The sequence below is a fragment of the Lepisosteus platostomus genome, chromosome 6 (genome assembly GCF_059453375.1).
Source record: "Lepisosteus platostomus isolate fLepPlt1 chromosome 6, fLepPlt1.hap1, whole genome shotgun sequence".
NCBI lineage: Eukaryota > Metazoa > Chordata > Actinopteri > Semionotiformes > Lepisosteidae > Lepisosteus > Lepisosteus platostomus.
Window position 1 is genome coordinate 40,354,541 of NC_142616.1, and position 24,095 is coordinate 40,378,635.

Sequence of the window (24,095 nt, forward strand, 5' to 3'; positions counted from 1 at the left end):
TGAGGAAGCTTTTCACTTCCATTTTTTTTCCTTTTTGAAATTACTTAATTTCAGCGGTAAAAAAAAGTACAACTTTGTGGTTTAAACACACTTGATAACTCATTAAGTTCTTTAAATGCATAAAAATGACAATGTAGATATTTTCCCTCTGTCCTTACTTCTGTCTGGTTGCTCAGTGTCGAGCTAATCCTGATAATGAGAATGTTGGCAGAAACAGTTTTCCTATTGTGTCCGATGGTACTGGTAATTGGAGTCAGTGAAATGCAATGTGAATATTCAGATAATCCTATCAGATTACACGTGGCAGAGAGACAGTAGCTCAGGAGTTTGGGAAAAAGAATTGAAAAAATTACTATTTTAATAGATACTTTGAGCTTTATTTCTGACATTGTTTACAGACAGATTTGAAGTTAAACTTGAAAAGTTTGCACAATATTACTAAAATTGCATATTGAACTGTAATGATTGTTTAGAAATGAAGAATAAAAGAAATTGCCATTCATCTCTCCAGCTCTAGGTGGCAGCATTCTATTTACCTGATTTATCATTATAAAAGATTTTGAAATCAGTCTGGTACCTCATTTAACAGAACACAGAGGGCTCAGGGGCCACTTGGCAGCTACTTAATTACTCCATTGACCAAAAAAGACTGAGAAGTACACCACACAAAATTGTCCTATATCAGACATTTTAAAACTGTTCGAGTGACGTATTTATAGTGTGCATACACATATTTACATGTAAAGAGAACATTTGACAGTTCCTGCAGCAGATGGCATTTCTCAGAAAAGCAGTGTGAGTGAATGCACAGCATTCATAAGCTGGTGTTTTTTATTTTGGTCAGGATGTTGCTTGCATTATTTGCATATTCAGCTCCCCAGAGCAACACAAGCATTTTTGCAGATAGCTTATTCCATGGGATATTTAAATCAAGTATAAACACATTATATTGTAGCCTTTTCCAGCTCACACTTGTTCTTGTTTTTTTTTAAATCATATTACACCTACCTTAAAGCAGTGTTATTTCTATTTTTAATCAAACCAAACGAAATTACAAGGCAGAAGAGTTCAATAATTAATATCCAGAGTTACTTATAGATTTCGATTGCATACTCACAAAAATACTAATGATTTAGATCCCTGGCCATTTCTACCTGTGTTCACTTTTTGTTTAATCTTTTTTATATCTTTTTAATAACGTATAACAAATGCTTGGGATTGGAAATAACCTACCTTTCACAGAATTCTCTTTTTAGCCTCTGTGTATCAGGTTTGGTAGCATCTGAGTCTTTTTAAGGATACCTCTTCTGCTAATGTTACATCAGCAGAATTTGCAATTTCCAAACCATAAGATTACTGGTCCAATGCAAACCATCAATTTATAAATTTGGACTGACAATTGCCATTTTGATTTTATTTTTGGATTTCAGACTACAATTTACAACGTACAAGAAGGCAAAAGATTGTTCTCAAGGGTATTTTCTGAAGAACTGCAGGCATTCTGTACCTTAGGTGCAAAATCTTTGGAATGACCTAATACTTTTTACATTTTCCCCAATTTTAAATTCCCTTTATACTGTATATCTCTTAACAATTTTTGTGCCATTAAGAAATACAGATTCCAAGCCCTGTTAACTGCACATTTTATAAACATTAGATCCTATTTATAATTCTTCACTTTTACTGCACTGAAATCCAATTACCTATTCAATTTGTACTTGAAGCCACACAAACTTCGTGATAAAACTATTAAAAGGACCTGAGACTGAGAGCCAAAACTTTCATTAAAAAAGTCCCTGGGTTTCTGTGATTGGCAACTTTAAGGTTTATTATTTAAGGTGTCTCCCTTACAAATACTAAGCAATGACATTTACTTCATTAATCAAAGAAGCCTATTTTTTTGTTGTCCCTCTTCCAGATCTGTCTAAACATTTCCTGACGACCTATGGAATACCATTTAATTTTTTAATAATCAGTTTAAATAGTTTAAGTATTAAATAGCAGTCTGATTTCATAATAACTGTACATAAGTCTTAGCAGAACTGCAAGACTTGCACTGCAAGTTCCTTCTAAATAAAGCTTCAGCTCAACCCAATATTATATACGTTTTACTGCAGTTGTTGTTTGGTTCTTGCAGATGAATATTGTGGATTTCTGCAAGAAAATGGCTTGAGAGGAAATAAAAAGAAAATCATTACTGGCCTAAAATGACTCCTTATACAACAGCTGTTTCAGACTGCTCACTCACCAGTCTGAATAGCAGCTGAAGAGATGGCCTAAAAAATGGAAGTCAACTTTATCACAACTGCTTTGTAAACTGTAGAATCAGACCCTCTGTGCAATAAAAGATCCAAAATATGTTTTCTTTTTCTACTTATAAAAACATGAGGGTCCTATGTCACTTTTTTGAAAAACACATAGGAACTTAATGTATATGTAAATTATTAATTTTCTTGGCAAGCAGTCTAACATTTATGCAGCTGAACATTATACTGAAGCAAACTGAGGGATGTACCTTGCTCAGGGATACAACAGATGTGCCTCCCAAGTGATATAAACCCACAGCTTCCCAGTTATGAGGCCAGAGTCCAAACCAATACTGCACATCACTTTTATTCAAAAAGTAAAAATTATACTCTTTATATCATCATCAGATGGCTGCGATTGTCCCCAGAGCAAACCCCCACAATAAAAATCAACAATATTCTTTCTTCAGGGTGGCTGAATGGATAACATTTATATGGCCAGGTTAGCTTTCTTAGTTGACTAGGACCAAAGTATATCATCAATCAGTATTTATTAGGCTGAATTCAATGCATTACGTCCAAGCTTAAAGTTTATTGTAAATAAAAAGAATTGTCACGCACCTCAAAGGAAGTTTCTCAGAACCTTTGAAATGCTCGGTACATTTTTTAATAGCATCTTAAACAAGAGCTACATATCTGACAGACTGTGTTTATTGAGTATTGCATTCATCTTACATCTTGATCAGAGCACGTTTTAAGACAAACTTCCACAAGCTCAGCACAGGCTAACACAGGGGTGGAATACATTTACTGACCCATTTTCCCTTGCCAATTTATTTGCCTTTACCAGTATCTAAACAAAACGACAGGTTAAGGGACAGCAACATGTTATCTCAAAACAGGCGTTTTTCAGAGCCTCCAGAAAGCAGAGAAAACACTTTGGTGTGGAATCAGAAAGTTTCAGGCTGGGTCTTTCTTATAGTGCATTTTTTGAAACAAATATAGAAATACCCCCCCAAGAAAACAATGAAAATTCATCTACCCGTGCAAGAAGGGACACATCCAGACATGTTAAGACACATTTGGCATTTATATTCTTCTGAGAAAGCCATGATATTGGGCAGACAAACGGGCAAACCAATGTTTAACAGCTTAGATGCAGCAAGCATGAATAAACCTATCTGAATATACTCCCGCCAATGCTTATGTTACCAGGAGAACTTTGGATTAAAAACGCTCAAATGTTAAATAAAAATGAAAGATAACCTCAACATCAGCCAGTCACTAAACATTGTGAACTGCGAATTACAAACACGTCAGGCAAGCCATTAGACTTAAGTCATGCCACAACACTTCTCAGGCTTTTGCTAAGGTTTGAGCAAAGAGATCTGCAGTTTTTAATTCAAGATAATGTAGCTCTTAGCTGAGAAATGCCCATTATCAAGGAAAGTTGTTTCGCATTATTGTGTGATAAGGAGACTAAGGTCTATTTGAATTAAATCTTGCAGACCCAAGAACTGCTATTTTATGCAGAGGTAATATAGCTGATTTCTAACTAAAGTAGATGAGTGTGTTACAGAGAAAAAAAATAAAGATACCCCCTACAGTATGTAAAACATGCTAGGGAGATTAAACGTTTCTAGTGTCCTCTGCACGAAAAACACAAAAGAAAAACATAACTTGGCAAAGAGAGCAAATGTGTATTTTTTTTTAACTTTTAGTAATACCCTTCCAACCCTGATAAAAATAAGGAATAAGAACCAAACCTGAACTAAAACAACCCAATAAAATCAATAAATAAACTTGTGTTGATGGATGAAGATAACTGGTACAACTTTACAGCAAAAAAGGTTTTAGACCAAATATAGTTGGTGAGGTCTCTTTCATAAATTAGTGGATACACATCGGTTAATAATTAAAAAAATAAAGAAAAAGAAAATAAGACCTTGAAGTGCAAGTTTGGGAAACCTCAAGCCGAGAGATGTAAGGAACATCAAATATCACCCTGTCGCTTTCAGACAGAATGTACAGCTCAAGATTTGATTGGAGGAATGCTTTTATGTTTTCATAAAATCTAATAAATAAGCCAGTGCCACTCCAACTCAGAGGTTAACAGAAGTCCATAAATAATGATTCTCTAATGACCATTTTTATGTCATCATTGTGTCTTGAAGTTAAGCTCAATATAAAATCTGTTTCTTTTTGCAATACATCTGAAGACTGAAGAAGCCAGAACTTTCTGCAGCTAGAAAAATGAACAAAATAATACTGTCCATGCCACAGAAAATGCCTTCCTGAAACATTTAAATCTTTAAAAAATATAAAAATGCACAAAACACAAGACAAACAGCAACAGAGGCAATATTACTATCCATGGATACTAGTCATTTTTTCTTTCGAAATTTTTTAAACTTTTTATTTTATTTTTAAATTAAACTATATACAAAACTAGCAAGTTCATTTTTGCTGTCAAGACACAAAATTAGTGCCTTGAGAAACAGGGAGCCAAAACTGTCAAGACAGAATGACCACAATGTTATTGCTCAGAATTTACTTTAAAGAAGGACATCTGTTAGGAAAATGTACAAGAGTTGTAGCTCTACAGTCTACTATAAAACAGGCATGTGCAGGGTAGCTTGTGGTAGTTGCTTTTACAAAACTACAGAACAGATTCCACAATTAGAACCAACTGAGTACCCATGCGTTCATATTAATGGATGCTCTTTTCTAAGGTTCTTTTTTACCTTAACAAAAGAGATTCTGCATTATTCTGCATGGGCTATTTAATCTTCTTTGTTGGTATGTGTTGTGTAGCACTTAACCTACACTTAACCTGTGTTATGTAGCACCAATTTCAGTGTCCGAGTTGTGGTTGTGCACTGCTTAGCAAGAACAATGCTCATGGGCCAGAAATGTTGATATGGCAAGTTGAGTTGTAATTCCCACAGATTCCTGTCCAATTTACTGTTTGTTTTTCCAGCAGAGCGCGAGTATCATTCAGCACCAGTTCAGAACCTGACCTAACTTCAGCTTTCATTGCAAAGATTGTGGAACTGCAATGATGGAAACTGATCCATTTTGAAGACTCGGAAGCTTATCAAAGTGCACAATTTATTGTCTTGTAAATCTGTTTTTTAATTCCATATGGTTGTAAAGTCTTGCAATCACCCCGGAGAAAACTCACTGCGAAATTCACTGCATACACATATATTAATGTGCATGTGAATGGCAATAGGGGTGAAAACACTGCAAATTGAGATACAGCGACCTGTTTCAGAAGGTCACTGCTAGACTTTATAATCACCTTGGGTTGAAAGCACACCTCTGTGCTAGATTCTTTGAACCACATTTGCACAGAACATATTTGGCATGCAGTGAGATTACAGTTTAGCCTGTCATTTGGTAACATAACTGCCGCTTCTTTTGATGTCTCATAGATGCTACATTCTTGACATCCTGTGTAGCTGTTTTTTTTTCCAAACAAAACCTAATTTTTCAGACCTTCTTGAATGAAATCTAAAAAATCTGTAAATAAACAATGTAAATGGCCTAGAATTGTACAGAAGGAATTATAAGTATGCAAAGCCTTGTTCTTTTACTGAGCATCTATGGGCGGCCTTTTCAGAAAAAGCGAGATCACACCTTTGTAAGTCAAGGCCAGATCTGAGGGTAGGTCATGTTCTGAACACCCCATGAGGCTCTGTTTGGTTTTGGGGTTGTCGCGCTGATAATCTACTCCACCTCACGTCTCTCTGTGTGCCGTGGACTTTAAGAGGAGAAGGCAAGTTTGATGCTGCAACTGGAGTAGCCCTCATCACTAGCCATGCTCTGCAGGCTGCTGTGGTCATCGAGGTCGCTGGTGCTGGTTGTGCTCACACTGTCCATTTCTCCATGGGAGAACTCTGTGCTTTCCACGTCCACCTCGATCTCCTCTGCAAAGGGCGGAATACAAAAGGCTGTCAGAAGCAAAAAACGATTGAGACCTCATGCAGACAAAACCGGATCTGCACCTGGAATTAAAGCGAAAAAAACGTACGAAGGGCCAGAAAGTATTTTCCTAACTTGAAAGACTCTTGGCAACAGTTTATGAAAGCATAGCGCCATTCCATGTTCACAAAATCAGCCAAGATGTTAAAAAGTGCTGACAACGCACTACTCCCCTCAGGAGCATTTAACTAAGCGTTGTAATGCGTTTTGTAAACGATTAAACCCCCTGTGATCAGAAAATACTCCAATTCTTCAAAACCAACCAAAGTTGTACCCCCCTCGTCAGGGAATGAAAGTCTGCACTTGTATTGGTTCACTTGTTACTTTCTATGGCCTCTACTCCTAGTCAGGGCGTTGTAACGAGCACAGTGTCAGTCAGCCTTAGGTGTAGAGACTGAATTTACAACAATGCAGGGAGAACCTCAGTTTAGGAAACAGAAACAGAGAACTCACTGGTGAACCTTTCTGTTAAATCTTTCCGGTGCTCGTGAAACAAGCATTTGTACACGCGTCAAGGCCTTCTTGCGTTGGGCCACACGGGTGAGCAAGCCGTGTCTCACCTCGGTCCGAATCGGAGCGGTCGGAGCACAGGGTGGAGCCCACGCTGTCTATCCGTGTCCTCTCGGCATCCCCGCCGGCCTGCAGCAGGTCCAGCTGTCTCTGTAAGTGCCTCTGCTCCCGCTCCAGGTTCTCCCGCTGGTACTGGCTCTTCCGGTCGATCTCTTCAAGTTTCTGTCAGCGGTTGACACAGACCTTCAGTGCCTTCACATTAACCTCCAATTTTAAGGAAGTATCACATGCTGGTGCCACAACATATTCAGGTTTTGTGCATGTAAGACAAATTTTAGAATAATAATCTGCAGATATGTTTTTTTTTAACTATTATTTTCCAGGCTGTTTTCTCAAGCCTTTCCACTGATTTCTGAATATACAGACTGACAATGTCATTTCTGGCCTTTGTGATCATCTGATTTACAAAGCAGTAAAGAGAGTTGCATACAGTAGCTCTGTTGGACTGAAACAAACAACAGAAGTGATTTTCAGCAATTCACTGCTGAAACTGATATTCCAAGGTAAGTGTTTATTTTAGGTGGACTGACATTTTCATTATTACTGCAGTTACTATAATATTATTATTAATAATAATAATATTTCTTGTTTGAAATGCTGGTTTATGTTGTGTGGTTTGCAAGTGGCTTTGTAATGAATATTAATTATTCTATGTAGTTCAGGTGGGTAGCTGCGTAGGCTGCAAAGGAACAATAGGTTTATCTCATGCTGAAAAAAGGAGAAAGAAAAACAATGTTTCAGCTGTGGAGCCTTCTTTAGACACCACACCTGTCTACATAATAACTCTATTTTCTACTTTGCCAAAAGAAAAAGAAAATTAAGTGACATTCAAAATTGTATAATAATCTGAATGCTGAGATTACCATCTCAACCCAGAAATTAATCTTGGCTATTACATAGAAATGCAAAGGTTCAAGGCCTTTCAAGAAAGTTATATTGTCATAAAATAGTACTGCAAATACTAATCCTGCAGTATCACAATGTGGTAGTAATGTTATTATTGAGTAGATTTAATAGCAATGAAAGAATGAATACAAATTATGAGTTTTCAGTTAGTTGCATGATCACTGGCAACTGATTTATTTGTACTAATCAAGTTGGTCGTGACTTCAAAATACAACGTAGACACAGGATTGTCTACAGAGAAATTAGAAAACATGTTTGAGTATAGCCAAAGAGTCTATCTAAGGATTTACAAAAAATAACTGTAACAGAGCTGCCTTGGATAAAGGGTAAACAAAGGATTAAAATGTTGCTGCTAGGTTTAATAATAGCCAACACAGGACAGCAAAGCCTCAAAGAAATAATTGTGCTTATAGTAATCAATGTCACACTGTCACACTAAATAATAGTTATGCGATTTGTAATAAAGGTAAATGAAAGATGAAGACACATTACATCTATTATTATGAAGTGTCTTTATCTTGATAGAATGGGTAACACCTGGCTTGTGTCAACACTTCCAGTTTCAAAGCTAGGAGATGTTTGCTGACATTCAGTGATCAAAGCAACCATAAAGATTAACTTGGTTTACCTTAATTTAGTGTCAATCAGTCCATGAAGACAGCATGAAACAGGCAGGTAGATAAATAGAGAAAGAGACAGGAAGGAAGGAATCAGGAAGTCCTGATCATCTGGAAAGACCAGAATGGAGTATCTGAACCTTGTTAAGTATTACTATTGCTATTGTGTTGTTATAAATATTATTATAACAATGTGGGTGTTACTTAATTTTATTTTTGCTTTTGCCAAAGTGAAACTCTGATTTCCTGAGTAAAGAATTCTGGTTAAAAACTGCTTCTTGTGATTAAGGGGGTGCATTCTTAGAATAGGGAGATAGATTCCCATTAATTTTGAAGTACTTGTGTTTACAGAGAGAGAGATTTAACCATAGGCCGTATTCTGTTTGAATTAGAAGGCAGCTTTATCTCTTATTTTGGCCTGTTTAGGCATTAATAAGAGCTGAATACTTGATAGCAGTCTAGTGTTTTTCTGGGTGGTTAGGACGTAGGCCTAAATTGCCTTGCTAGAAACTTTATACATAGTGTAACTTGTGTGTTGTATGTTTATGTTTTGTGTTTAGTGTGTGTATTGTCATTGTTAATAAATGCTAGTTTACACCAGCGTGTCTGAATGATAACTTCACCAAAGCTGTGCCAGAGAACAAAGAACTCATGTGGCTCTAATTATGCCAACTGCTCAGGTATATGCTTGGCAAAATCATTTACAAGTTGGAGGTTATGATTATTTGTCAAAACATCTTTTTTTCACCTTAGAAATATCGCAAGACTACGCCCTATACTATCATTAACTGTGGCTGAAAAGCTGATCTACATATTTGTATTCTCTCGAATTGACTACTGCAATACTCTACTCGATGGGGTATCTAAATCTACTCTGAACAAACTGCAGTATGTCCAAAATTCAGCAACCAGAATCCTGACCAGGTCTAGTGTAAGTGTTCACATTACTCCTATCTTGGAGTCCTTGCACTTTCTTCCGGTCAAATTCCGCGTAGACTTTAAAATCCTCATGCTCACCTATAAGGCTTTACATGGTTTGGCACCTCAATACCTGTCTGAACTTTTATAGCCCTACTCCCCACCTAGCAACCTCCGCTCTTCAAATTCTGCCCTCCTTACTGTCCCCCAAGCCCGTCTATATTGTATGGGCGACAGGGCCTCCTCCTGCTATGCCCCCAAGCTCTGGAACTCTTTGCCCAAGGATATCAGAGAGTCACCTTCTCTAAACTCCTTCAAATCCAGACTCAAAACCTTCTTCTTCAGAAAAGCCTTTACTTAACTGGTTCTTAGTACCTTAGTAACTTAGTACCACCTTCCACAGTCTCCTCTATTGTTATTGTTGTATTGCTGTAATTGTAATTGTGTCTTATCTTGTGAAATCTTCTTATTTATTGTTATTGTCATCCTGTAAAGCGCTTTGAGAAGCCACCTTTAAAGGCGCTATATAAAATAAAGTTTATTATATTATTATTATTATTATTTATTTTACTTATTGATTATTCCACTCTGTCATTATCTGGTATTTGGAACTCCCTATTTATAACACTATTTTAGCATATCTGCATTGTCCCCAGGACTATACTCACCCGAATGTTACAACCACATAGTTCATTTTTGAAAAAAAGTAACACATTTTAAAAAAATTTGAAATTTCAGAAAAAGTTGGCAGCCACATGTCTATCTTGGTTGGTATGGGGAATATAATTTTACCAGATTTTAAACGCAGCATTTAACCACATGGAAACACCAAGTTTAGTTTTAACTGACTCCATAGGTTTCAAAAAGATGAAAATTATCCCTGTAGGGTGGCAAAGGGGTGCAGAGTTGGCAGTGCTGGGCCCTGGGTTCACTTTTGGACCTGGGGTGCGGCCTGGGTGGAGTTTGTATGTTTTCCCCATGGTCACAAGGGTGACTTCTGGGTGCTCCACTTTCCTTTCCCAGTCCAAAGACATACTGGTAACTTAACTGGCTTCTGGGAAAACTTGCCCTGGTGCGAGTTTGTGCATGTCTATGTGTTTGTATGGGCCCTGCAACAGACAGGCCTATCCTGCCTTGGTGGGATGGCTTCCCACAACCCTGAATTGGATGAAGCCATTAGAAAATGGATGGATGAATCATCCCAGTAATTTATGTGAAGCCAAGAGGTAGGAGACATGGATATTTTGTTTACACCGGTGATGTTTTAAAACGATCAGTTAACTGGTTCGAAGACAGATGATTTTCAATGACACCATTTTGGTTAGTGAACCAGTATTTTTGTCACATGTTAAATAGCGATTTCCTAGGATCATACCTGAAAATTTTAAACTTGATTGGTTTCAGTGTTTGATCATAAGATGTTTGAATATAAAATGGTGGTCAGGCCACCTCACAAAAGGTTTCTTAACAGTGGAGTACAGAATATTAAATAAACATAAAACTAGAGATCATGAGATAATCTCTACTAAGAAAGGAATAAAAAAGTTTGTTGTGACTATGTGTAGTACAGCACCACATATCAAGAAGTCTAGATGTAGGCTCAGTCTCTGATAAATCTACGTTCATTGTCTAGTAGCTTTGGCATTGATGACATCCACCAAGAATCAATCAGCTGGTGCAATGCTTTTTAAAAAGATTATTTTGCTAGGGTTGCAGCTGATTAGCTAAATCGTGCTTGACTAGGCCAGTATGAAAATTTGGAAGGAAAATATAACAAACAAAAATCCTTATAATCACACTTGCGATGATGCAATGTACTTCTGTAATAAAATCCACTGCACAGAACATGGCTGCCATGTCATTTTTGTCATCTGCATTGAAAACAAATCATTTACCATTGATTGTAAAAGCATACACCATCATTTATAATGCTATGTCAGTCTGACAGCTAGTTTTAGAAAAGCAATTAAGACAATAATTGAACAGGGCACAGTTTTTTTTGCTAAAATACAGACAAAAGAAAGTTAAAACTGAGGTCTGTTATAAAAATGCATGGCGTGTGTCTAAAGAGAATGGAGAATTGGGGGTTGATCAGAGTAAATGCGCCCCATCAGCAGTCTTTCAGACTTATTGGGGGATTGGGACACAGCCTGCAAATCTTACATTCATTTCTTGTTTTCATTAGTGGCATTGCTTCAAAAATGTTCCTCCTAACGCTGCCTGTGCTAATGAACAGTGAAAGCAAAAGCACGTCTAAACAAAAGTGGCTTTTCAGAGGTGTTTTTACTTCATTCAGGGTTAAATTACAGAATAAGGGTCACCATCATCTTTGGGCAGAGGGCCAAAAGCTACTTTCACAAGTTGGCATGCCAGGCAAAGGAGGCTGGGGGGGGGGTGGTATTTGGCTGGGCAGACAGTGCATGACCAGGGTTCTCAATATTGTGACTGTTATTTTAACACTAAATTAAAAAAAATACCAAAACCACCAGATGATGGATAAATTAAACTCTATAAATAAAAAACAGAAGCACAGATGCAGTGACTGAACTGAACATTCTAATCAACACAGATGCTCTGTATTTACAGCCAGAAACTACGTGCCAACATAAAAACACATTTTGCGACTTCACCTTATATAATATCTGAATCTGAATCTTCTGACAGTCCACCTATCTTGTATTTGACACAATCCAAAATTAAGAACATGCAGGCCTCTTAACCACAGACATAAATGTTATGATCTGAACCACTAATGTTTCCCAAAGTTCGTGCTCAAATACCATCAGACCATTTTATGCTACACATTTGGACTTTTATCTGTGTGTATAAGATGCACACTTGGGAGTAGTGGATTAGGGACTGAAACCAGATTTTCTGGGAGGTTTTATGCATTGTGCTCAATTTTTTTAAAAGTTTATTAACAACCTCTGTCTGTCAAGCAAAATGCCATCTCGAGCTGCATTCTGGAACACGGGCTGGGATTTATAGCCCCCAAGCCGAATCTTTGGGCTGCTCCTCAGAGGATTAGATCCGTCTCCCCATGCTTTTTCATACACTACCTTTGTCAGGAATTGTAACACCTGCACTACTAGTTCACTTCCTGATGTAGCACTAGCAGGGCAAGTGCTTTAGCCCTTGAAGAGACGCTGATGATGAAGATGAGTGCCTGCCATTGGCCCCTGCATCTCATTGGTTTCAGGACGCCATTGCTGCTATTGTAATCCCAATGTTCTACAAAACTCATGTTACAACAAGCCGCAACTTGCTTAGGATGGCGATTCCCGTAGCTTAATTTAGACCATATTTTGCAGGTTTGATACATTTGAAAATGGGAATATGTCTTAGAAAGCTTGGGACCGCCATACAGGTACAATGCCCAAGATTGCATTACAGTTACACTGCATACTGCGTGTTGCACTACATGCAACACTGTACGAATTGTTAACATGTTTGTAGCTTTTTGGGGGGGGGGCATGGGGTTGGCAGTGCAAAAAAAATCTTAGAATTCACAGGACCCGTCATGACAGGAACACATTGCGACTGCCATTTCTCCTGTGATAAGGGTGACAGTTGAGAGCTGATTTTCCACTCTGTTCATGTATAATTGGATTGAGACTTATTATTTCGCTGGGGCATTCAGGGAATTAACCTTGGCTGCAAACACCATGGGCATTTTTGTTTTAAAAGAAAAGTTCAATCTTTAGTTTTTTTGTTCCTCCTTTGTGTTTGATTAACCTTTATCTTTCGTTTCCTGTTCGTACCGATGCTCACAGATATTAACACCTGCTGATCTGCACCTTTGAAGCTGCAGGCATGCACTTTGAAGTGCAAAAGGCAGAACTTTGAAAGCCAAAGCCAAGATTATGGTGTTGGCCAAGTTCCAACCCTGTTTTAGCATTTCTAAATACAATGAGATCATATTAAGCTGTAAATACATACAGGAGCAATGGAGTTTAGGTCTAAGAATGATTCCTGACATTGTTTTGCAGACGCAATTTTTGCAAAACCAGATCTACAAACCTTTCCACTTGAGCATAAATAAGATACAGAAACCAGACCAATTTACATCCAAATTGCCATGATAGTGAAGGTGTATCTGAGTTTCTGAGGAAGCCAATACTAAAAAAAACTGTCATTGAATGGAGTGTAAACATAAGATCTATAATGGACTCTGATACTATCTTTTTGCTTGGATCTACAGTGCGATAAGGTCTTTGCATCGCATCTAGCCAGCAGGTAAAGTAAGAAGTGCACAGTGACCTACAACACTGTAACACAATCAATTTTTGATGATGTCACAAACTCTCAAGGGTCACAGGATGAGATGAGCTCCAAGTTTCTATTACAACAGTGTACCCAGCAATCACTTTGTCAGCTGTTGACAGAACATCTGCCTTTGATCTCCTAACAACATACTGTAGGCCTACCACATCGTGCTCTGCTTGGTATAATCAAGATGTTGAACAATTAACTTACAGCAGGCATTTCAATGTGAATTCCAGGTTAGAAGCAGTGTAGTCTTGTGTGGCCTTTTAAATCTCCCACATTTTCCTTAACTAATTTGAAACAGGTTTTTTTTTTAATCTCACAATATGAGCTACGGTAGTTTTTGAAAGTACCTTAATATGTGCTTTGGCTTTGTTCAGCAACCCCAGTGTTGTGTGCCGGTTGCAGTCTGGTCCCAGTGGTATAAGTGCCTTCAAACGTTCCAAACACAGCCGAAGATGTGCTCGTCTGCAAGTGGAAAACAGAACAAGGAAATGAATGCAAGCTGCTTTGCAAGGAAGCTTTGTCAGACAGAGTTATTACCACCAGATTTGGTTGTGTCCAGCTGAAGGCAAATACGTTCTTAGCCACAAATACAAGTACCATAAGGGAAGAAGGTCTCAATATGGATAAAAGACATTAGCGATTTGTTACCGTTCAGGTGATGTAGGCCCTGGTATATTACTCTGAATATAGCTGGAAGGCCTATCTGCTAGCAACCTGCTGATATTGTCATGCTTGCTAAGCCTTAATTAATGGCTACTGAGCATCACCCAAGTGTGTCCTGCACTTTGACGGGGTATGAAGTGGGTGCTCTTATATACTGTTCATAAAGTGTTTGGGATCCTTTGTGATGAAAACCACCTCCTACCTGGTTATAATGTACTTTGATTAGTACATGTTCACAGCAATTGATTTCACTTCTCTGGCATTAAGGTTTACATTTTATTGATTGGATTATATTATGCATTTTGGTATTTAATTTCTTGCACTTACATCTTCTCGCCAAAAGGAGGAAAGGCAGGAGGAATAGGCAGTTTTTTCTAAACACCATGTAGATCAAAATCCCTACAGTGACGAGACATGTGTTTTTTTGCCAGGCTGGTAAATATTTTCAGAGCAGGCAAAGGAAATCCCGTTCTGCATGTGTTTCAAAGTGTGCCCTTTGAATGTTTTCTTTTTGTGCAGGCTTCGGAGTTCCTGCACAGTTACAGCAAGTACACCGCTGTCTAAAAAAAGCATAATGGAATAATGACATTTACAAGTATCTTTATCAGATTTTCCTTTAATCTCTTTCTTACTGAGAAGTGCTTTTGCATGGGAATTGCTTTCATGATGTGTGTGTGCAAAATTATTATTACCAGCCTTATCGGCCTGGATTTCAAATGAGCACATGGTTTAGTTTTGAAATCGGAAGAAACAGCTCTTATCCTCTCTGCTACTGTATTGTTGTGTAGGCTTGACAAATGAGCGGAGCTGCTCCTTTTGCTGGAGTCTCCTATGACTGGCTTTGGAAATGCCTTCACCACACAGCTAGCCTCTCTCCGAATCAGGACTTTGATCAAGTGCTGCTGCAAGCCCAGGCCTGCTCTGCTGATCTGCTGCTGCAGCTGCAGACCCCACCATTCGTGTTCCAGGCTCAAGACTTCCTCTGTCCTCCAGATAAATAGCCTGTTTGCTCAGCGCTATTAGTCTGATAACCTCGACTCCCTGCCAGCATGAAAACATGCAGTCTGACCTCAAATCCAGATACGGCCGTTAATATTTTCGACATTTGAAAATCCTCCAGAATAGATTTTTTTTCATACTTACAAAGGCCACAACTTTTGTTGATGTCAGTGTTTTTGAAATGAAATGTACCTCTGTACAAGAAGACTGCACATCACTGTCACTATACATTTGCAGTGCAGTACACCATGTACTGTAAAATATTTTATGTTGTTAAGTCTACACAATCTCCTTCCCAGCACCCGAGGCCAGCAATGCCAAGCTCAGTTTTATATGTGGCACATTTTGTCCATTCACCAACTAAATATGTTTTCAGTGCTCAGCTACTTGCATTAAACAGTGCAACTGGGAGAATTCACTTGGCTACATTTATGAATTCATGGTATCGATTTATTCTAGTGGATGCCTGTAGTGCCCCCAGCTTAATCAATCAAGAGAAAACATATTTGTTTTTGTTTTTACATATCCATACATGCATTATTTAAAACGAACTGAGTTATTGCCTAACTGTGAATCAACAGTAAACCTTTTTGTATGGAGGCAGCAAATCACTGGTGTCGCCCTATAGTTCAGACGCACACCGACTGAATACAGTCTGTAGGACAATACGACATATCCAGCATGTTAAGTCTGCAAATAAATGTTGGTAAACAAAAGCCTGACAATCATGCAGGGAAGGAAACAAGCTATTTTGTTTTTGAACAACACAGCTTCCTCTATCATAATCCAAAACATCACATGACTAAGTGCTCACGCTACAACGTAACCTACTTCTTTCCACTGGCATGCAATCTGGTCCAACAGAGATGAGAGGAAGTGGGTAAAATACTCAACAGAATACATTGCTTCTCATCAAGGTCAGCTTCCTACAAATGTATAGCTCTATTCATATGGACAGGACACTCTTTACAGTGGAGTTGAAGAGCCCTTCGGTGGCATTTAATGTAGTTTTTTATGCTGAAAACACCTAGGTATCCTGCATCATGAGTCCATATTTAGCTGCACACTCTTTCAATCCAACATCATTCTGTTGTTTAAAAATGTACTTCACACAACAGGGGTGAAGAGGTTGATCCCTCCATCTAAAATTAAACATGGGTGAACTAAATACAATGCACATTATTTTATGGTAAAGCAGCATTGTTTCAGTATTTCATATTAGCCAGCTATGATCAGCAAAGCGGGCTTTATTTGGCCCGAGAGTTTTCACCTCGCCAAGCAAACGGCAGGCCTGCGAGCCTGCAGTTAAATCAGTGGCAGCTGTATCGCTGTTAACTCTCCTGTGGGTACTGTCAGACCTGCAGTGTGAAAAATGGTACATGTGGCTCCTACACTGCTTGTTCCAAAAGATAGTGTGCTTGGTTCAAGAGCCAAACACTCTTTGAAACAGGAGCAGTTTGGATATGAGTCCACATCGCACCTGGTAACCGATGTCCTGCAGTGAGCAGGCAAATTATCACAGCAATTTGTGAGGTACAACTCAGAAGCAGCTCTGGTTGTTCACGAGATCTGCCAAGATCTGGTTCACTTGGTGTTCCAGGGACAGAGGCAGTTTACAAGTTGTGAGAAGAAAACGAAAGTCACGAGCACTTTCCGGAGCATGCAGGAACTAGAGTGAACAAAGACGTCAGGGATATGCTCTCTAGAACGAAACTTTACATGCGTGGAGTCAGACAAATGTTTTGAAACAGTGGGAGTCACGGACAGCATTCCAACAATGAAGGAAAAGAAATCGAGGTCAGGAGACAGATGGAGAAATGACACTTTCACATACAGTCATCCTGTTGTCATTAAATTTAGATGTTGAAATTTCGGAGTATACTGGCTTAACGGTCTTTAAGCAATAGCAATAGCAGTATGACACGTTTCTCAAAGTTTCTCAAAAGTGGTTTATGTCGAAGCAAAAGCTTTGGCTATTGATGAAATCTGCCGAGCCTGAATTCAGTCAGTGCAGCAGTTCAGAAGAAGACATTTTTAAAACAGTCTTTCAATACATGGCTTAGGCTTCCATATTGCTCTACCGGGGACAGGCAATATAGTGGTAAATTGTGTTCACAAATGTAATGTCTTATTGGTTCCAGTACACCTGCTTAGTATGAACTTATTCAGCTTATTCAACTTATTCAACACAACCAGTGTCAAATACATGAAGAATGGGAAAGAATTGAAAAAAAAATCTTTACATTCTCTTTTTGCTGAAACGTCTTGGAAACCTAACCTGCCATTCTTAAGTTTCTACACAAATGGAGAGGTTGTGTCTCAAAAACACCCACTTGTGCACATATATTTTCTAAGTACTCCTTGGTGCTGTTTGATCCAAGCAGGTTAATAGCAGTGCACACAGTGTACTGTGCTTTGCTTTCATGACCCTTTTACGTACACCTTTACACATATTCACCTCCCACGTCTGGGAACCCACGTCTCATGCCTCTTGGGATTGACTTGATCTTTCGGACGCCTACCAGGCCGCGGTGTTCACGGAAATCCAGACTAGCCCTTCATATTGTTTAGTGGCTGATACAATGCAACCCCTTGTAAAAAAAACCTACAAGTTTATAAATAACAAAATGTTTTCTGTCCTGTGTGTACACGAACGTGACCTCCTCCAATCCTCAGCCTTCCTGTGGCGTGTTCCTGGTGGCTCCCCAGGGGTTTCACGGAGGTCGCTGTGTTTGGGTCTTGTGGCTCAGAGTTCTCCTGGTCACGTGCTGCCCCGCGGGTGCATTTTCTCAGCCTCGCAGAAGCCCCTGCAAAGTCACAGGGAGCTGGCTCGAGCACTCGGCTCAAGTTGCTGCAAAACCTCCCTTCCGAGTGCTTTTCTCCTCCTGCCACTGCAATGCCCCCATTCACGTAACTACTCTTTTATGGTATTGATTGCGAATGCTATTGAAGTTTGCCTCTGGAACACAGAATCTACAAATGCATTACTAGAGGCGACAATGTTCATCCCACTCAAATGCTTTAAATATAGCTCTTGTGTAGGACTGTACACTTTTTGCTCACATCCCTCTTCATTTGCCTGGATCCTGACTCCTCTTTATCTCCTGAAAAACTGAGCAAGTGATGAATAAAAACTAGCCCTCTGGCATTGGATGCATTCAGGGTTTTTTTGTCTTTAACATTGCTCTTTTTAAGCCTGCTTTTCCTTGTATAAAAGAGGTTCAATCTGAACTACCACACTGCAAACTTAGATCATTCAAACACAAATTCTTTTTAGCATTCTAAAGGCATGTTTAGTTTGACCATTGACCATCTGCAGAAACGTCTTGTGTCAGGTGCCCCCTGTTTATGGCACTTATAGTTACAGGGAGGTTTAACAGCTCAGGGGAGGTATGTCGGGGGCAGAATATAACAAGAAAATAAAGGTTACAGCTTAACAGTGTAACCCCTGTGAAAAGAGCCACAATAACATTTTATGTCCTTCAACATGAAGTACGTCAGGGACCAGATCTCACGCGTATTTGCCCGACATCAAAGCAAAATAATTTTGCAAACAAAGTTATCCTAAATAAATACAGGGTTTAAATAAATAGCATGTGCATTTTACACAAATTATAAGCACCAACAGGTTATGCGTTTAGCAGTATATGTCCCCTGACTATTGAGGGGAACGTTCTTATATGTTTTTTCTGTCCTACTTTTAGGTGACATTATACAAGGGTCTGAGCCCCTGTAATAAGGTTAGCTTTCAAGACCCAGTAATTAGAGACCTGCATGCAATAAATCTATTTGTTGCCTTTAAAGCAGCTAGAAACTGGAGACATTAGTAATTACAAAGCTTTGTCTGTGCCTTTGAAAACAAGATCAGCACTTCCAATGAGATAGGTATAATTTTCTCTTTGTGCTGTTTAGCAAAACTTGGCTTCATTCACATCAAACATTTCACGTGAGGGAAGCTGCTTCAAGGAAATATTTAGCAAGACTTAGGCCTAAATAACATGTTATTGAAGGCGGCACAAAATCACATCCAGTTAAAAGTGCACATGTGCAATCTATTTAGTCCCTGTTATACAGCTGCGAAGCTAATTTAGATGAAAGATACATGTGCCATCTTTAATAAATACTTTATTACTTACTTTATAAGCTTTAAATTATGTTGTTTCTGAGAGTTCATATTGTGGTGTTCAGGTATATCCTGAGCTGTGTAATGTAGGTGTTTCTAGAGGTATTCTACTTAATGCTGGCTTGTATTGGTTCACTTAAAAACGGGAGCATACACAAGCATTCTGTTGTGCACCATTTGCAACAAAATAAAAATAGTATATGTACTTGTTTCGTGCTCATAAACAGACTATAGTCCCTTGTGTGACTTGTATGAAAGCCCCCCAACTTCCCACATGACACAGTTTTGCAGTTTATGGTCACATGATTAGTGCACGGTTTTCCAAACCTGGTTAGACAGCTATTGAGTTGCCTTCTCGTTTTACATGAAAGAGGTACAATGTACTTCATCACACATTTAAATTAAATCTGAAATGACGCAATACGGACACCTCACTAATCAGCTGCATTCAGAATCTATCCTGAAGAGAAAAGCTCAACCTACTGTAAACAGCATTTGAACAGCTGCATGAAAACACCCTGCCTGGGACACACATGAGAAAAGCCATGTACTAACTTTTTGTTTGGGAATCCTTTTGCATCTCTCTGAAAGCCTTGAAAACCTCCATTGAGTGCTTTTTTAATTGCAGCACAACTGCTGACACCTTTAAATTACTGGGTAGTGGGAAGAACTGGTTTTCTTACCTCAATAATGAGGTAACAGTGCATTTAAAATCCTGTATTGGCCATAACAAACCTACTGTAAATTCTTACAGGGTAAGATGTATGTGCAAACATGTCTAAACATCTCCAGATGTTTAAACAACAAATAAATGGATCTTGCCCTCTAAAGAATACATAAGAACCTTCATTGTCTATCATTCACTTTAATTCAATCTTAATCAATATCATTTAAATAAAAGCTATAATAAGTTTACTTTAGAGGGTTGAGCAGCCTCTATGCAGTGGGAGTGAAGTTTGACACCAAACAGAGCCCATGCCTTGTGCTGCGTTACAGGAGGTTTAATTTCCTCTAGGTAGAAGCACTACGTCACTTCTGCCCACTTTAAGAGCTAACCTTCTCCACACAGGAGCGAATCTGTGGTGATGCTCAGCAGCAGCTGCAGCAGACGAGAAGAAGCGGTGTTCATGGGCGATCTGGAAGACGGGCAGACAGCTGTAGGGGAACTCAGCCCACTGAGCCCCATTGCTAACCCACGGATTAGCCCACACGTGCTGCGGTTTTAATCCACTTGGCAGCACAGCCCCTCCAGTGATGCAGATCGCATGCTATCTCTCTTTTAACTCCTCGCACTGGGAACACTAGGTTAAAACAATGGCAAGAATGAAGACATTGCAGGACAGCCCCCACATGGATTAGGGCTGGCGATCATGTGTTTCTGGTCTCCTTCCCAGCATGGGGGCAGGCCGTGTCTGGAACTGTGAATATTGCCTACACCTCATCAGGGCTTTGGATTATATTCTATTAACCACCAGCTTCTCCTAAAGTGCAACCAGCACAGACAGCTAACCATTTGTGTGTCAAAAATGCACTTTTCTTCGATCACTCAGAATCCGATTTATCTTTCCTAATGTACATTTAATCCCTGCATCTTGCTTCCCTGTATGCACAATGACTTCAATTTACTGTAGTGAAGCAATATGTTAATAATGTGCCACCATTAAGTGCAATAAAGCAAGGAAACAACCAGATGAAGGCTAGCCAGGAATGGTCTAGTCACAGGCAAACATACAATGAACACAGATGTACAGACAACTGTATGCATTGAGCTTGAAACAAAGGGTTGTGTTGAATTACAAGATTAGACAGAAACCAAAACAAATCTAGGGCAGTTAAAACTGAAACATTTACTAGACTGAATAATTTACGATTTCAGTTTTAATTATAATAAAGATAATAACAAAACATCTCTGTAGATGGCACACTGCTAAAAAATATCCACATTCAGTTAATATATAATGTTTGTGCCTTTCTATCAGCTGTTACTGTCCTAAGCTCTAAGCCATTTCTCCCCTGTGATCTGCGACTCTCACATTGGCCAGTCTGGCTATATTAGTCGTGGTTACTCCAGTGGAAACGTGCACCGACACGTGTTTTTATCAAACCAAAGATCAGGCCCAATAAGCAGCTTTTCAGAGCCAAGAAAAGCTTACAAGGCGTCACGTTGTATGGAACAAATGGCTCCAGTTTACCTAACGAGGGTCACAGAGTCTGTATATCCTCCAGGAACAGGCTGTGCTCAGCTTTGCTTCCTTCAACCTGCCTTGCAAACAGCCAGACTGCAGAAATCACATCGTGCGACTGTAAGCTCTCCAAGATACAAGCATGTTAAAAAAATATTCTGCAATCTATCAAGTGAAGAGTCTGCAACTAAAGAGAAACGTCCAGAATAATGTCCAAGTCTTCATCTACGGTACAATCTAGAGAAATAAATTATCAGAGTTCCAACAAATAAAAGATAAATGTAAATCAAGATGACAGTTTCTGAAAAGGACAAATGGTATCTACAGCAAGAGAAATCACCACACCAGAGATTCACAAATGAGCTGTGACCAGCTCTATGAAGTGTGCTGAGGGGCTTCAAACATGCACCACAGTGGGAGCACTACGAGCTAGCTCTTGTGAAGAAACTAGGGTTAGATCTGGATCCAAAACCGAATTCTATCTCAAAAGCCTATGCCAGTTTGCATACATTGAATACAAAGTACAGCACTTTCTGACACCACAGACCTAACTATAGGTGGAAAACAATACTCATGCAGTCACTCCAATTCAGTTAATGTTTTCCAACACTAGCAGTTTATGCTACCAGGATCTCAACATTCCCTTCCCTTCTGTGACACATTTGTACTGTTTGTCATCTTGTCCTGTGGAACTTCCTGAAATTACATCAGGAAACTTAGAGATGGATAGCAAAAGGAAAAGGCAGTTTGGACAATGTCTGCTGCTCACTTCCTTTTGTGCAGTGGATGGAATTCAGAGATTTAGAGATAATCCCTATAGGAAATGGTCCCAGATAGGCAAACACCTGAAGGTTAATTCCTCATAAACTGACAACAGTGCAACCAATTAATCTCTGCAAATATTATCCCTTCACTTGCTGGTGTTACATCACTGGAAGTGGCTAATGAGGTTTCTGAAGTATCTAGGTAGCTAGTGCTTTTTTCAAAGCAAGAAAGGAACTCAAGTCTTTACCTGGGTCTAAGACAAAAGGTCTAAGACAAAAGGGCTCAAAATAATTGTCTGGTTTACCTTGGTTAATTACGGTCTGGGTAAATCATTAAAAGTCATCAATAGTCCAGGAACAGAAGACAAAAACAGGCAGGTAGAAGGACAGAGAGGAGAAGGAGCAGAGAAGGAAGGACAGGAATAAGGAGCAGAAAGAGAGGAAGGACATAAGAGGATGGGCAGCAAGTCGCAAGGGAGAGGAGAAAGAGGGGGGTTCCTTGTTCCGAACAGCCTTTAAGACCAGATTCACATTAACTATTGGTGCCTTGTTAAGTGAGCTTGCCATTCTGTTGTTTTTAGGAAACTCAGATTTCCTGTACTTAGAATCCCCAAGTTAAAAACGGCCTCTCCTGTTACTGGAATAGGGAGACATGTTTCCCATTCACTTTGTAGAATTGGGATTTATAGGGAGAGAAATTAAAATCTAGGTTATATTCTGTTTGGTGCAGAAGGCAGGTTCATCTCCATTTTGGGCCTGTTACATATTGTATATTGGTATATTGGATTTGTATACAGTATATTGGATTTGAATACTTGGTAGCATTCTGGGGTTCTTCTGGTTGGTCAGGATTTAGGCCTTCGAGATACCTTGTTTATAAACAGTGTGACGTGCATGTTGTACATTTGTGGTGTGTGCTGTTTATTTTGTGTTGCATCATTATTAATACATTTTTAATAACCTGGTTTAACCTGGTGTGCCCGATTTATTACTCTTCTCACCAGACAAAACTCAGGTACCTGTAATTATACCAACCACTCTGTATATTCTTGGCAAAATATTTGCAATTTGGGGGTATGACTATTTTAATTATTGATTGTCCTGCTCTGACATTTTCTGTAATATTCCCTGTTTATAACCGTAGAATTCCAGGTTCCAGTCTGGCATGTACAGTAGATAAGGACACATTTGGGAAACTTAAACCCATCCCAAACATTGCGGCTCCCACTGTTGTTGAAGTTATCATTTTAATTTCAGTCAAACTCCAGTGTCATTGTTTAATAAAGAAAAATGAAAACAAGGAACGACAAATGGGTGAAAAGCTAGGGACCATTTTGAGCAGTATAACCTCAAAGAGCTGCGATTTTTCTGATGTGGACAAAATTGTATTTTCTGTTGGAGAAAGAGATCTGGCAATGCTAAGCTGTAACATGACAACATGACCAATAAAAGTGAAACAAAATGGCATGTATGCATTCCAAAATCACATGACTTTCTTTAAATCCCATAAGGACAAAAAAAAACTAAAGAAACTTTTTGTTTTCTAAATCGCTTAGACTGTGTGAAAGGGGTTGAGAAACAATTTTGAAATTTCCAGCATTGCTATAATAAGCTTCATAATTCTATATGTACACCTTAATCTGCAATGTACCAAGACCAATGTAATAATGATGACAAATGGCAATCACAGTAACTCCGTTTACACGTTCACTGTTCTTAATTTGCGACTGTCAGAGACTCAAAACCAGTGACCAGTGAGTCTACCTGGATTGCTTGATGGATTTTAAACACAGAATGGGGCTCATCTCCCCTCTCTCATAACCAAACTAAAGGTTGTTACACTTTCT

At 38.9% G+C, this 24,095-nt stretch overlaps 1 protein-coding gene across 2 annotated transcripts in view; it reads right to left on the bottom strand.

The window, feature by feature from the left end:
• Positions 1-2,597: 2,597 nt before the first annotated feature.
• Positions 2,598-24,095, bottom strand: part of mxi1 (max interactor 1, dimerization protein) — a 30,843-nt gene continuing 9,345 nt past the window's right edge. For both annotated transcript variants that reach the window (XM_088635846.1, XM_088635847.1), the window contains exons 4-6: positions 13,864-13,978; positions 6,794-6,965; positions 2,598-6,178 (exon numbers count right to left, since the gene is read on the bottom strand). In XM_088635846.1, the coding sequence (XP_088491972.1) occupies positions 6,015-6,178; positions 6,794-6,965; positions 13,864-13,978 (451 nt within the window). In that variant the 3' untranslated portion in view covers positions 2,598-6,014. The remainder of the gene's footprint in view (positions 6,179-6,793; positions 6,966-13,863; positions 13,979-24,095) is intronic.